This window comes from Gopherus flavomarginatus, chromosome 4 (assembly GCF_025201925.1).
Source record: "Gopherus flavomarginatus isolate rGopFla2 chromosome 4, rGopFla2.mat.asm, whole genome shotgun sequence".
NCBI lineage: Eukaryota > Metazoa > Chordata > Testudines > Testudinidae > Gopherus > Gopherus flavomarginatus.
Genome location: NC_066620.1, coordinates 60,622,527 through 60,634,687, shown reverse-complemented (window position 1 = coordinate 60,634,687; position 12,161 = coordinate 60,622,527). Strand labels below are relative to the sequence as shown.

General features: G+C 43.5%; 1 protein-coding gene across 1 annotated transcript in view; it reads left to right on the top strand.

Moving 5' to 3' along the window:
• Positions 1-12,161, top strand: part of PLB1 (phospholipase B1) — a 118,938-nt gene that overhangs the window by 70,085 nt on the left and 36,692 nt on the right. Inside the window, exons 32-34 of the mRNA XM_050948431.1 lie at positions 1,740-1,813; positions 4,626-4,669; positions 6,146-6,254. Of these exons, the coding sequence (XP_050804388.1) occupies positions 1,740-1,813; positions 4,626-4,669; positions 6,146-6,254 (227 nt within the window). The remainder of the gene's footprint in view (positions 1-1,739; positions 1,814-4,625; positions 4,670-6,145; positions 6,255-12,161) is intronic.

The following is a 12,161-nucleotide window of genomic DNA, read 5'->3' as shown; positions in this document are numbered from 1 at the left end:
TAAGGAGCGCTGTGCTTTTTCTGTTTGCTTTTTTGTTTGCTGATGGAACAGCAGAATGTTTTGCCTGCTCAGACTGGGGTGGGGGTTGGAGGGAGGAGCTGAGCACTTGTGCTGGGGTAGTGAAATACTCATTCATAGGCAGGACCGGCGCTAGGGGTTTGAGCACCCTAGGCGGCCGGCAATTTCGGTGCCCCTCATGCTGGTCCTGCAGCTCCGGTGGAGCTGCCGCAGTGGTGCCTGCGGAGGGTCCGGTGCTCCGTGGCTCCAGTGGAGCTGCTGCAGTCGTTCCTGCAGGCAGTCCATCGGAGCTGTGTGAGCAGCCGACCGTCCGCAGGCACGACTGCGGCAGCTCCACCGGAGCCGCGGAGCACCGGACCCTCCGCAGGCACCACTGCGGCAGCTCCACCGGAGCCACCTGCTGCCCCCTCCGGCAAAACGGCGCCCACCAATTATTCTGGCACCCTAGGCTATCGCCTAGGCTGCCTAAATGGTAGCGCCAGCCCTGTTCATAGGCAGAAGACAGAGATCTAGAGCAGGGGACAAGGTGTCAGATCTCCTGGATTCTAATCCTAACATTGCACCTGAATTGTATGGATTTAGGCAGGTCATTTAAGAACCTGCTTAAATGCTTTGCTGGACCTAGGGCAAAGTCCCATTGAAATCAGTGGGGCTTAAGCACATGCTCTAAGTTAACCACAAGGTTAAGTGCTCTGCTGAATAGGATGGATTGCAGAATCTGTGTCTCAGTTCGTTCTGCCTGATAATTAGCTATTGCCTTCTCTTGTGGTGCAGGTTATTTTTCTAGTTAAATAAAATGGCTTTTGCCTGTTTGGAGGTGAGTGTGAAAGAAAAGAGAGCCAAAATATTCAGACTGTTCATTGTGCTTGATTAACTGATAACCAGTTTCTTTATCAACTCACCATGGCCTTAGTTCACAGTGAGGATGATCTCCTTTCATGTGTTTAGTAGGCATTTCACTTCCAAATAATGGAGTCATAAGAATATTTCTGCATGCACACCACACAATTTTCTGGCAGGTATGATGTTGCAGATTTCTGCATCCATGAGCCCACTGAAATCAGCACAAACATTTGAATAAATACATACCATGTTGATCGCTATAGTCAGGATTCAACTACAGTTGTCACGCGATAGTATCAGATACTATCTGAAAGTATGAGATACAGCAGTTGTTGTTGCTATTTTGATATCTGATACTCTTGTGTAGGAACTATGGATACATTTAGTCTTTGGAGAAATAGCAGTTACACATACATATCAGAGAGCAGAATTTGGCCCATTGCATGGCTGTTTAATGTCCAGTCTCCTGTCATGTGACAAAACTCATATTCGGGGGAAATGGTGGTGCAGCCGCCCTAAAGGATTTATTGGCTGGAGTTTGAGATGGCTGCATTATTTATGAATAGTGAAACCCTGAATGAATTATACAGCTCATCCAGACTTGGGCCAATGCAACCTTTATATACTATGTCATGCACTCATATATTTTGTTTATGCCATGTATACAGCAATACTATGTAAAGAATTTTTTAAAATGAATTGGTGCTATTTTTCATAACACTCTCGCTGAAAAACCAGGTGCCAAAGTATCACAAGCCCAAATGTAACAGGCTTTTAAGGAGAGATCTGTTTATGAAATAAAAAATTAAGATCACCAAAATATATGTATGGCCAAAATGTTAATAGTTCAGTCTGTCTTGGTTTAATTTTTTTTTTAGGCTGGTAATGGAATTGGTGCTGAACCAAACAATATCTTGGATATGAACACAGAGTATCGGGGGCTGGCTTGGAGGTAAGTCGTTAATAAAGGAAGTGAGGAAATATATTTTGTTTCTCATGAAAAAGTTCTTTTTTTTCCCCCTAGTTGTCAAAAACTGGGGAAAAAACTCATTTGTTGGGTTTGGCATTTCTTTTGAAAAATTGATTTTTGTCATAAATGTAATTTTTGTTTTTTAAAGAAATTCAGCAATACATTTTCAACCAACTCCAGTCACTAGCTTTTTGACTTCTCATACACAGAGGGTTTCACACGCTGGATTGATTTATATGAATGGGTAGGTAAATAGATCTCTCTCGCCAAAAGCCAGTGAAAAATCACCGGAGCAAGCAAATCACAGCTGCTGTCATTCAAGAGGGCTGTTCACAAGGTTTGCTCTTTCTAAGCTTTTGTTAACAAAGAAAACAAAAGGTTCCATAAAAAAACCACTTATTTGCTGCTGCTCTTTGTCTGGAGATCTTCCCTCCATTCCTCACAGGCCAGATTTCCTGGTACAAGTCAGCTGTGCTCAGTACAAGACCAGAGAAGAGGCCAAGGAAGCTTTGTATTGTGCTGCCCCCCTGTTACAAGTTAGACCATCCAAGTGCCCCCGGTCACAAGGAGTCATTCTAGCAGCAGAGAACTACCAGGACATAAGAATGTTCCAGCCTTTCTTCTCCCTGGATATGTTTGTGCCATGTAGAAATGAGTCGGAGACACTACATCAGCTATCTGTCACTCAAGGAGTCCTCAATGCAGGGAGAATCCATAGGGGGCTGGTTGAATTGGCTTTGGTGTTGCTTTGTTCTGCTGGAACGAGGTTGGTCCTTCCACCATGTAAGACTGTAACTCTTGCTACCATGAATAGTCCCATTGTCCTGTAGTGTTTGCAGGATCAGGCTTCTAGGTAGAACCGCTCAATGGAAAACAGTCCATATATAAATATGATATACATATACCAAACCCTTTCCTTTCCTGTGTCCCTACAGACACCTTGGATTGTTACATCCAAACGAATTTTAACGGTCACGTTTATTTTTCACTATTTAAATTGTCTGCTTCACTCAGCAGCTTGGATAAAGACATTAGTCTGGCCAATTTCACATAACATGTTCTCATGTACCAGCCCAAAAATCCATAGCCCGGGGTAGACACTGCAGGGGATGTTTAAATCCACCTGTGGCCTTTGATTTCTGGAGACCTGGGATGTTTAAATCCACCTGCAGTTTCTCCCTTCCCTGAAAAAATGACTTAATTCTAACCAAGGCCGGCTTTAGGCCAATTCCATCAAATCCCCCAAATTGGGCCCCGCGCCTAAGAGGGCCCTGCGCCCAGTGAGAATCTCTTCCCTGGCTAGAGGTGCCTTTTTAATTTTTACTCACCTGGTAGCGCTCCTGGTCTTCAGCAGCACTTTGGCGATGGGTCCTTCGCTTGCTCTGGGTCTTCGGCAGTGGGTCCTTCAGTGCCGCCAAAGACCTGGAGCAAGTGAAGGACCCGCCGCCGAAGTGCCGCCAAAGACTCAGAGTACCACCCGGTGAGTACAAGCCCCATGTGGTTTTTTACATTTTTTTTTTTATATAGTCATCCCTGAAGGGGCCCGTCAAAACTGTTGGAATTGGGCCCCACACTTCCTAAAGCCGGCCCTGATTCTAACCACCCTCCCAGCAGCCAGGTGCTCCTGCATTCCCACAACTAATGACCTGGCCTCACATTCTCAGCTGCAAAACCCACACATGAACCCTTCTGACAGCATCAGTGTCATAAACAGATAGCTAAGGGTTAATGTCTCTTTCACCTGAAGCACCTGACCAGAGGACCAATCAGGAAACCGGATTTTTTCAACTCTGGGTGGAGGGAATTTAGTGTCTGAGTCTTTTGTCTGTCTGCCTGCTTTCTCTGAGCTTTGGAGAAGCAGTTTCTACTTTCTAGTCTTCTGTTTCTAAGTGTAAGGACAAAGAGATCAGATAGTAAGTTATATGGTTTCTTTTCTTTGGTATTTGCATGAATATAAGTGCTGGAGTGCTTTGATTTGTATTCTTTTTGAATAAGGCTGTTTATTCAATATTTCTTTTAAGCAATTGACCCTGTATTGTATCATCTTAATACAGAGAGACCATTTGTATGTATTTTTCTTTCTTTTTATATAAAGCTTTCTTTTAAGACCTGTTGGAGTTTTTTCTTTACTTCAGGGAAATTGAGTCTGTACTCACCAGGGAATTGGTGGGAGGAAAAAATCAGGGGAGATCTGTGTGTTGGATTTGCTAGCCTGATTTTGCATTCCCTCTGGGGGAATAGGAAAGTGCTTTTGGTTTCCAGGATTGGGAACGGAGAGGGGGAGTCACTCTGTGTAGTTTCACAGAGCTTGTGTCTGTGTATCTCTCCAGGAGCACCTGGAGGGGGGAAGGGAAAAAGGATTATTTCCCTTAGTTGTGAGACTCAAGGGATTTGGGTCTTGGGGTCCCCAGGGAAGGTTTTTCAGAGGGACCAGAGTGCCCCAAAACACTCTAATTTTTTGGGTGGTGGCAGCAATTACCAGGTCCAAGCTGGTAACTAAGCTTGGAGGTTTTCATGCTAACCCCCATATTTTGGACGCTAAGGTCCAAATCTGGGACTAAGGTTATGACAATCAGTGCTGCCAAAAATCTCACTCAAGCCCTTAAACAAGCACTTAGATCTGGATCCTTCCACCCAGCTGTGAAACACCTCTAGTCTCCAAGTGTCATGGATCCTTCATATCCTCCATGCAAGGACAGGAAATCTGTCTCAGGTACTTGTCATCTATCGCCTTATTGTCTGAGCAGTGCTAAAAGATTAATGACTTAGTCTTTGTTTCTCTTTCCAATTGCAGTATTGGAGGGGATGCTTCGTTAAAGAATGTAACAACCCTGCCTAGTAAGTAGAAGCTTTGCTGTTGCCAAGATTCAAGGGAGAGAATGGACTGATTGGTACACCATGACTATGATGTGGGCAGCAAACTCACCGTGAACTTCTCTTAACATTTTAAAATCTCTGTTGGGGTAATTCACAAGACTGGACATTCATGGAAATGGCCCATATTTTCATTGATCCTCTGGGCTGCCTCATCAGTGAAGCTACAAGGAGGCTGCAAAATAGCCTCAGTGAATATTAATTTGATTTTTTTAAAATAAGCTTGCTGTGACTGTTTCTGTGCCCTGTTTGTGTTAGCTTTCTGCAAATGCTCTAGCAAGTCCCTTTCCAGACAGGAATGTTTGCCAAGACTGGATATTTTAAGTGAATATTGCTGAATATTTGCATGGCTACACTGCTGGGAATTGTGAAACTTTCCTGTCAATCAACTTCACAACTATTCTCAAAACTCAGATTGGTAGTTTGGCACCTGCTACATCTGGCTGTGAAGTTTCAGCACATTTTTTTGAATTACACTTTATATTAAGGTTTCATTTATAAAGGGCTAATCCATGTTATAAGCATAGGACAGACCTTTGTAGTAAGTATATAATAGATGGTTATAAGCACATCAGTAGGAGTCCTAGAAAGTTATAAACCGTGGTTATAAATCATGTATTGATTTATGGCACATTAAAATTGAGTAATCATTTATTAAAACTTTTTATTATTCCCTTTAAAGTTATTTATTTAAAATGAAGCCATTTATTAATCCTTTATAAACAATTGATAAATGGAACCCTTAATATAATTGTGGCTTTCTTTGTCTCTGCCCTCACAGACACAAGGGTGTTTGTGGTGGTTTTTATTTTTTTTATTTTTGAGCAACAGTACTAGGATATTGAACAGAGAGGGACTGTGAATAACTTACTGCCTTGCATGTAAGCATTTAATACACAGGTCTGCGATCAGCGAGTGATGTTGCATAGCTGTAAAGATATGCACAATAGAACTTCCCAGCTAAGAGAAGCCTCTCTCAGCTCCTTCCAGACCAGCCAGGCCAAGGGCCCTTCTGGCTCCCTGACAGAATGGCTGCCTGCTGACCAGAGGGTTTCTCATTCAAGCTTTAACCATGGTAATGTGCAGGATGGACACATACAATGTGCCTGTACATGCTCTGTCCACCTCCCCCCATGATTGCACTTGATGTCAGTGGGATTGCACCAGGTCTGAGTCAGGAGACAACTTGAGCCAGTGCATTCCCCAGCTGTCTGACAATGTACACTAAGTGATTACTCCTCTGGCATCACTTGGCTGACGCAGCAGTGCCCAATATTCTGCTTCCCTTGGTTGGGCACAGCAAGGTAAGTGGAGAACAAGCAGCAGCCGTCTCCTAACACAAACCAAGAATCAAGGGAGGGCATGGTGTATACTAGTCTTCTCCCCTCTGTGATGAGCAAGTGGGGTCACTCCCTTCTCATTATCCTCTTCCTTCTTCAGATATCCTTCGGGAGTTCAACCTTAACCTCACGGGTTACTCGACTGGCACAGGGGGAGCAAGCGAGCCGAATGCCTTTCTCAATCAGGCAGTTCCTGGAGCAGTGGCTGAGTAAGATGATTTCCCCCTCCCTCCTTTGGAATGCAGGGATGTGACTGCTTCATATAACTTCCTTTGATGTGTCTCGTGCTGTTATAACGTGCGCTTAATAGCGAGCAAAACCAGTCTGGCAGGTACTTCAAGTTGGAGCCTGGCTCATGCTCCAGAGTTTCTGCTGTATTGAACATAAACTGAATGGCTCACTTGATTTTCGTAAGAAAGCCATGTGATATAATGAAGCATGTGACAGGACCTCTTGGATCACAACAATGGTAAGCACACCAGTGGAAATACCTTGTCCCAAAAGAGAGCTTCATTGTACGATGAAAGAAGCAGTACAGCTGGGAATACAGATTGGAGGGACGAGTGGGTTAGTGCATTAGCCTTTGACTTCTCGAGACCTGGGATCACCATTTACTAGCAAAAGTGAGTGTAGTGACCTTACCTTAGTCCACAGGTGGAGTTGCACAGTTCAGCACATTGTCCATAAAAGCAAGTCAGGGCATCAGCTCTCCTTGGGACACAGCTTTGCTGGAAAAGCCATTACAGGAACTGAACTGTTGTCTAGTCTTCATATGTGCCCCAGGAGCAAGAAGGTGCAGAAATTGTTTGGTCTTGTATAAGTTAAATGCTGGGGCACGAAGGGCTTTTAGGAAATGTTCTGTGTGGGGTAGAAAGTGAAAGTGTGTTGAATTTGCAATGAGCAGCTAGAGAGAATGCATGAAATCTTCCATGATTAAAGCCTCAAACATTTGGAAGGGTGGGGAGGAGTGGTGAAGAGAGACAGCAAAAATACCAAGCAACCAATTAGGCTGCTAGAGGTTTGTGAAGAGATGAGGACAGGTGACAGCCAGGCACAGGCTCTAGGCCAGTTTTAGACCTGGTGTAAGTGGCTGCAATTACTTCGATTTCAATGTAGTAGCAGCCTCATGCAGTTTGAATATGTCCCTTTGCCTTCCGCCCTACTTGGGAGAAGCAGTCTCATGGAAGGTGGCTGCATACTTAATCCCTGGTGTTATCCTTTCTAGGAAGAGAATCCAAGTTTACATCTTAGAAGTCTCAGCTTCTGATGGGGAGATGATGGGGCAGGATGGGAGGTTTAATTGTGTATTTAAATAATTAAGCAGCTGGCCGCAGACTTGGGCACAACCACTGTTTGGGCAGGATTTCTGGCTGATTGTGCTTGTATTTGACTTTGGTGATTGGTAGAGCTAAAAAGACTTTTGTTTCAGGCTTTCTCTCTTATTTAAAAAAAAATATCCTCTGTTTCCCCAGCAGCTCCACTGGGCAGCTAAATCTGGAAATCAAGAGAGCTCCTACACTTGCTCTCTCCCTAAGTGATGACTGCTAAGGTTTTATCAGTGATCAAGATATCATTTTAATGTTTCAGGAGTGATTTCTCCTGCAGGTTGAAAGAATGATTTCTGACTCACCCTAATAGTCACTGACAAAATGGCAGTCATTGGCTAGGTGCTATGAAACATCTCCTTCTGCCCCGTAGCCCTGCAAAAGGAGGGATTTTCATTCTATAATCAATTCATTTTTATTTCCAAATGAAGTGACTCCCTGTGTGAACAGGAAACTCCTGCAGGGTTTAGGGATCTAATATCCTGGGCTGATCTTACAGCATAAAAATCAGATAGCAATTAAATCATCTGTCCCTACTTTATTTGATACAAAAGGTACATCAGGTTGGCTGATTACCACAGGGGATTGGAAACAGGATAACAGAGTCTTTCAGTTCTAGGTCACCAGTATGAATACAGGTCAGTAGCAATCACGTCTTTTCCATCAGATGTCTGTCTGGTAGCCCATTTGAATTGAGCATCTTGATATGTCAGTCTAGGCCCTAGGGGACAGTTGTCCACATGACAAAGGCCATCAGTACAGCTGGTACTAATTGGACCCTTATGGGCAGTCTCAACTGGGATGCCAAGAGTGCCAGAGTGATGGAATCTGAGCTACCTTTTCCTCTCTGGATGTACAGTCCCTTTAGTTCATGGCTGAGACCAAACTGTCGAAGCCTGCACTGCCAGTGAAGTAACTGTGGGGTGGATGAATAAAGAACTTAATTTTCCAGGGCTCTCAAGCCAGAACCTTTCAGGGAACATACTCTGGACCTTTAGATAAGTGAAAAACTATTTGCAACTGATGTTAATGACCACCTCTAGCTTCCTGTGAAATTCAAGATAGGGGCAAATCTGAGTAAGCAACAGAGACTGCTTCATTTGGAAGTTGAATTTGCAGCTAAGTATCTGACCCAAATTCAGATCTGGTACAAGAGGGTGCAACTTAATAGTCACTGAAGACTAGATGATCACGATGGTCCCTTCTGACCTTAAAGTCTATGAGTCTATGCAGACAGTTGAGCTGCATACTCTTACACCAGGTGTGAGTTAGGTCCATAGTGTAAAATCAGATACTAAAGTGGAGAAACTGAACAGGTACTAAGTACTTCCCATGTACTTATACTTAGGGCCAGCTTTAGGCCAATTCCACCAATTCCCCCGAATCGGGCCCTGTGCCTAAGAGGGTCCCCGCACCCAGTGAGAATCCCTTCCCTGGCTAGAGGTGCCTTTTTAATTTTTACTCACCTGGCGGCGCTTCGGGTCTCCAGCAGCACTTCGGCAGCAGGTCCTTCACTTGCTCTGGGTCTTCGGAGGCACTTTGGTGGCGAGTCCTTCAGTACCGCCAAAGATCTGGAACGAGTGAAGGACCCACCGCTGAAGTGCCGCTGAAGACTCAGAGCACTGCCCGGTGAATACAAGCCCCTCGTGTTTTTTCACAGGTGTTTGTTGTTGTTGTTTTGGTTTGTTTTTTTTTTTTAATTATCCCTGCTGGGGCCCCGTCGAAACTGTTCGAATTGGGTCCCGCACTTCCTAAAGCCGGCCCTGCTTATACTGCAAAATGCAACTCTTGTACAAATCCCGAGAAACAGGTGAGGTCTTGTACACTTGCTGGGTCACCAGTGTGAGGAGGTGAACTTCTCTTTCCACCTGCCAGACTAGAGGACCTGGATTGGGCAGAGATAGGAAGTTTTGCTGCTCAGCTTTCCCAGCAATATTTTACTTTTATAAATGTTCAGCAGGGGATGAAGAAAACAATGCTCACAGACTCCTTCTGATTTCCCAACTGCCCAGCCTCGCCCCGCCCACCAGTCCTTGCCCTTTCCCACCATCTCCTCATGTGGAAGGCCTATGACAGTGAGGGAAAGCAGCACATGAGTTTGTTTTCTGTATAAACAGACACTATGGTAATGTCCCTGAACTCTCATTGGCACCCTTAGTAGAGTTCATTTCTATCACACTTTATTTATAGCTTTATCTGAGGAGATAAGTTTTTCTCCATATAGTTCACTGATTTCATGGCATTGGACATAAAGAGGATGGAATAGTTTCTCCTCGTTCAAATATGTGGCTCTGTATTTGTAATGCTGCTAAGAGTTCATTCTTTGAGCCAAAGAGATTTCTCTTCCTGTCATCCAGAGGTAAAAAGATGGCCTGTAAATGAGAGCTAAGGTCAAGAGTTTCAAAATAGAATTATTTGGTGTGCCTCAGTTTTTGGGTGCCCATCTTGAGCCTGCTTTCCAGAGGTGCTGAGCCATCTGCTGATATCCAGGGCAGTGATGGGCACTCATCAGTTCTGAAAATCAGGCTCAAAGTTTTCTCAGGCTGAGTGGCTAAAAATCAGTGGCCACTTCTGAAAAGGCTGGTTTTAATGAACTTGTTGGATATGTGTAGGCTTGGAGGGAATAGATTTTTATCAGTAAATGCCAGTACACATTGATTTCACTGCACAAGCATAAACCAATGAAAACATTTCTATCGATAATTGAAATTTCAGTTCGATAAAGTACAAAAAAAAGTTGCTTGATAACTTATTAGTGTTTGATTTAAGATATTTACTTTGTACATTTTGATGTGATGCTGTTTTAAATTTATAAAGTTTTAATTTTTAATCATCATCTACTGTCTTTAATTATAGTCTGCTCCGCCATTGCCTGATTTTTATTCCCCCTATAATCTCCTGCAGCCGGGAAAATTTAAATAGATAAACATAAAAAAAAGCTTAAACCCCATAATTTTGCACAACTGTGAAAATTTAAATGGATAAAAATAGAAAAAATGCTTAAAAATAAACATTAATATTGTCTGTTGAAATTATAAGAAAATAAAAATTGAATTCTGACATGCCTAGATATGTGGAAAGGGAGATACCTTCTTAGGTGCTTGTCAGGCAAAAGAAATTAAGCATGTGCTTGACTCTAAGCACATTCTGTAGTCCATCCCTATTAAGCCAAAACACTTAAGTATACACCTAGCATAAGAGACATGCTTAAGTGCTTTGCTGAACTGAAGCCTTAGAGGACATCTCAAATTTTACTAAAAAAATGAAACTAAAAGTTTAAGAACAGAATGGGAGTCATGGAAGGGGGGGAATAAGTGAAGTAATGAGTTAATACACCTCCCCCACCTCCAGCCCATCTCTGAAAATCTAGATTTAAATGTGGCCTAGACCCGAGTGTGGAAGTACCGGTAGGACATTTTCTGAAGCAGTGATCTTGTCACATCTTATCAGCTAGGCTGGGTCAATGCTTGAAAGGTAGAGCTCCATGGGAAACCCAAACTGCTGCAGAAGGGACATTGGTGATTCATTAGGTGATGGTTTCCCCTTTCTGTCAACCTTGAATCCTATCTTAATGTTGGGGCGGGCAGGCGGGCGGTGCTGTGTGAATGAAAGTGCCATCTTCCAGAATGAAATGTAAAAGGGAGTTCCTGACTCCTGACCACTTGTGGTTGGTTGATGGGACTACGTCAAGCTCACACTATGGAACGGTTAGTCTGCAGTAGCAGCATCCACATGTTCCGATAGTGCATGGCAAGCTAGTGCACTGCAGATTTACACCACTGCAGCCATGCACTAACTTGCTGTGTAGACAAACCCTTAGTGAGAGCTATGTGTCAGATTGCAGGAAGAGGGGAAATACCTCTTGCTCCTATGATCTATGCCATAAGGCAAAGGAAAGCAAAGTTCCGATTACTATGTAAATCATATGTGTCAGGCTCATTAGTATCAGCAGATGTACGTCATGAAATGATGTACAGTCAGTAAAGTATTTCTAGCAAGGGCCCAGAGGGAGGTGCAGCTCATTCCAAAACCATGAAGCTGCTGCAAGGCCAAAGTTTTCCATTCAGATTCTGTGCATATTAGAGGATCAATGTGAGGATAGAGCAGCTAAATGAGGTCCAGCAGTTTGGTGTAGGTAACCTAGAATCCATAGCAAAGCTTTTTATAGATCTAGCCTGGCTATTACAAGGCTGTCTTGTTAGCCCCCTCCTGAGTGGCCTGCATACTTCCTTCAGTTTTCATCAGGGCCGAAAAAGCTTTGGAACCATTGCTTTGCACCTAATAGACTGTGAAATGCTGACTTTGAGCTGTGATCCTGGAAACATCAGAGGTTTGTTTCAATAGTTACTGTGCACATTTCCTTAGAGTCAATGTAGGTTTGGAAATATTCAGTGCATGCACAAATGTTAATGCAGGGGATTTTTCAGAGCCTTGGGTTTGGTGTTCCCTTGCAATTTTAGTCTATAAGAAATAAACTGATCCAACAATTCTAAAGATGCTGTCAGCTGACAAGGAGTTTGCTGCACCTAGCATCCAAAAATCTGTAAAAAAATTTTCTCAGCTACTCTCTAGGGAGTCAAACAAGGTGAAGGAAGGATGGTCTTGAGGTTAAAACACTGGACAGGACTGAGATTTGGATTCAAATCCTTTCTGACACAGACTTCCCATGTGAATCTGGACAAGTTACTTAGTGTCTGTGTCTCGGTTCCCCATCTATAAAATGGGAGACTGCTACCTCACAGGAATAGTGTGAGGATACATTCACTCATGAGTTTGAGATGCCCCAGGGCC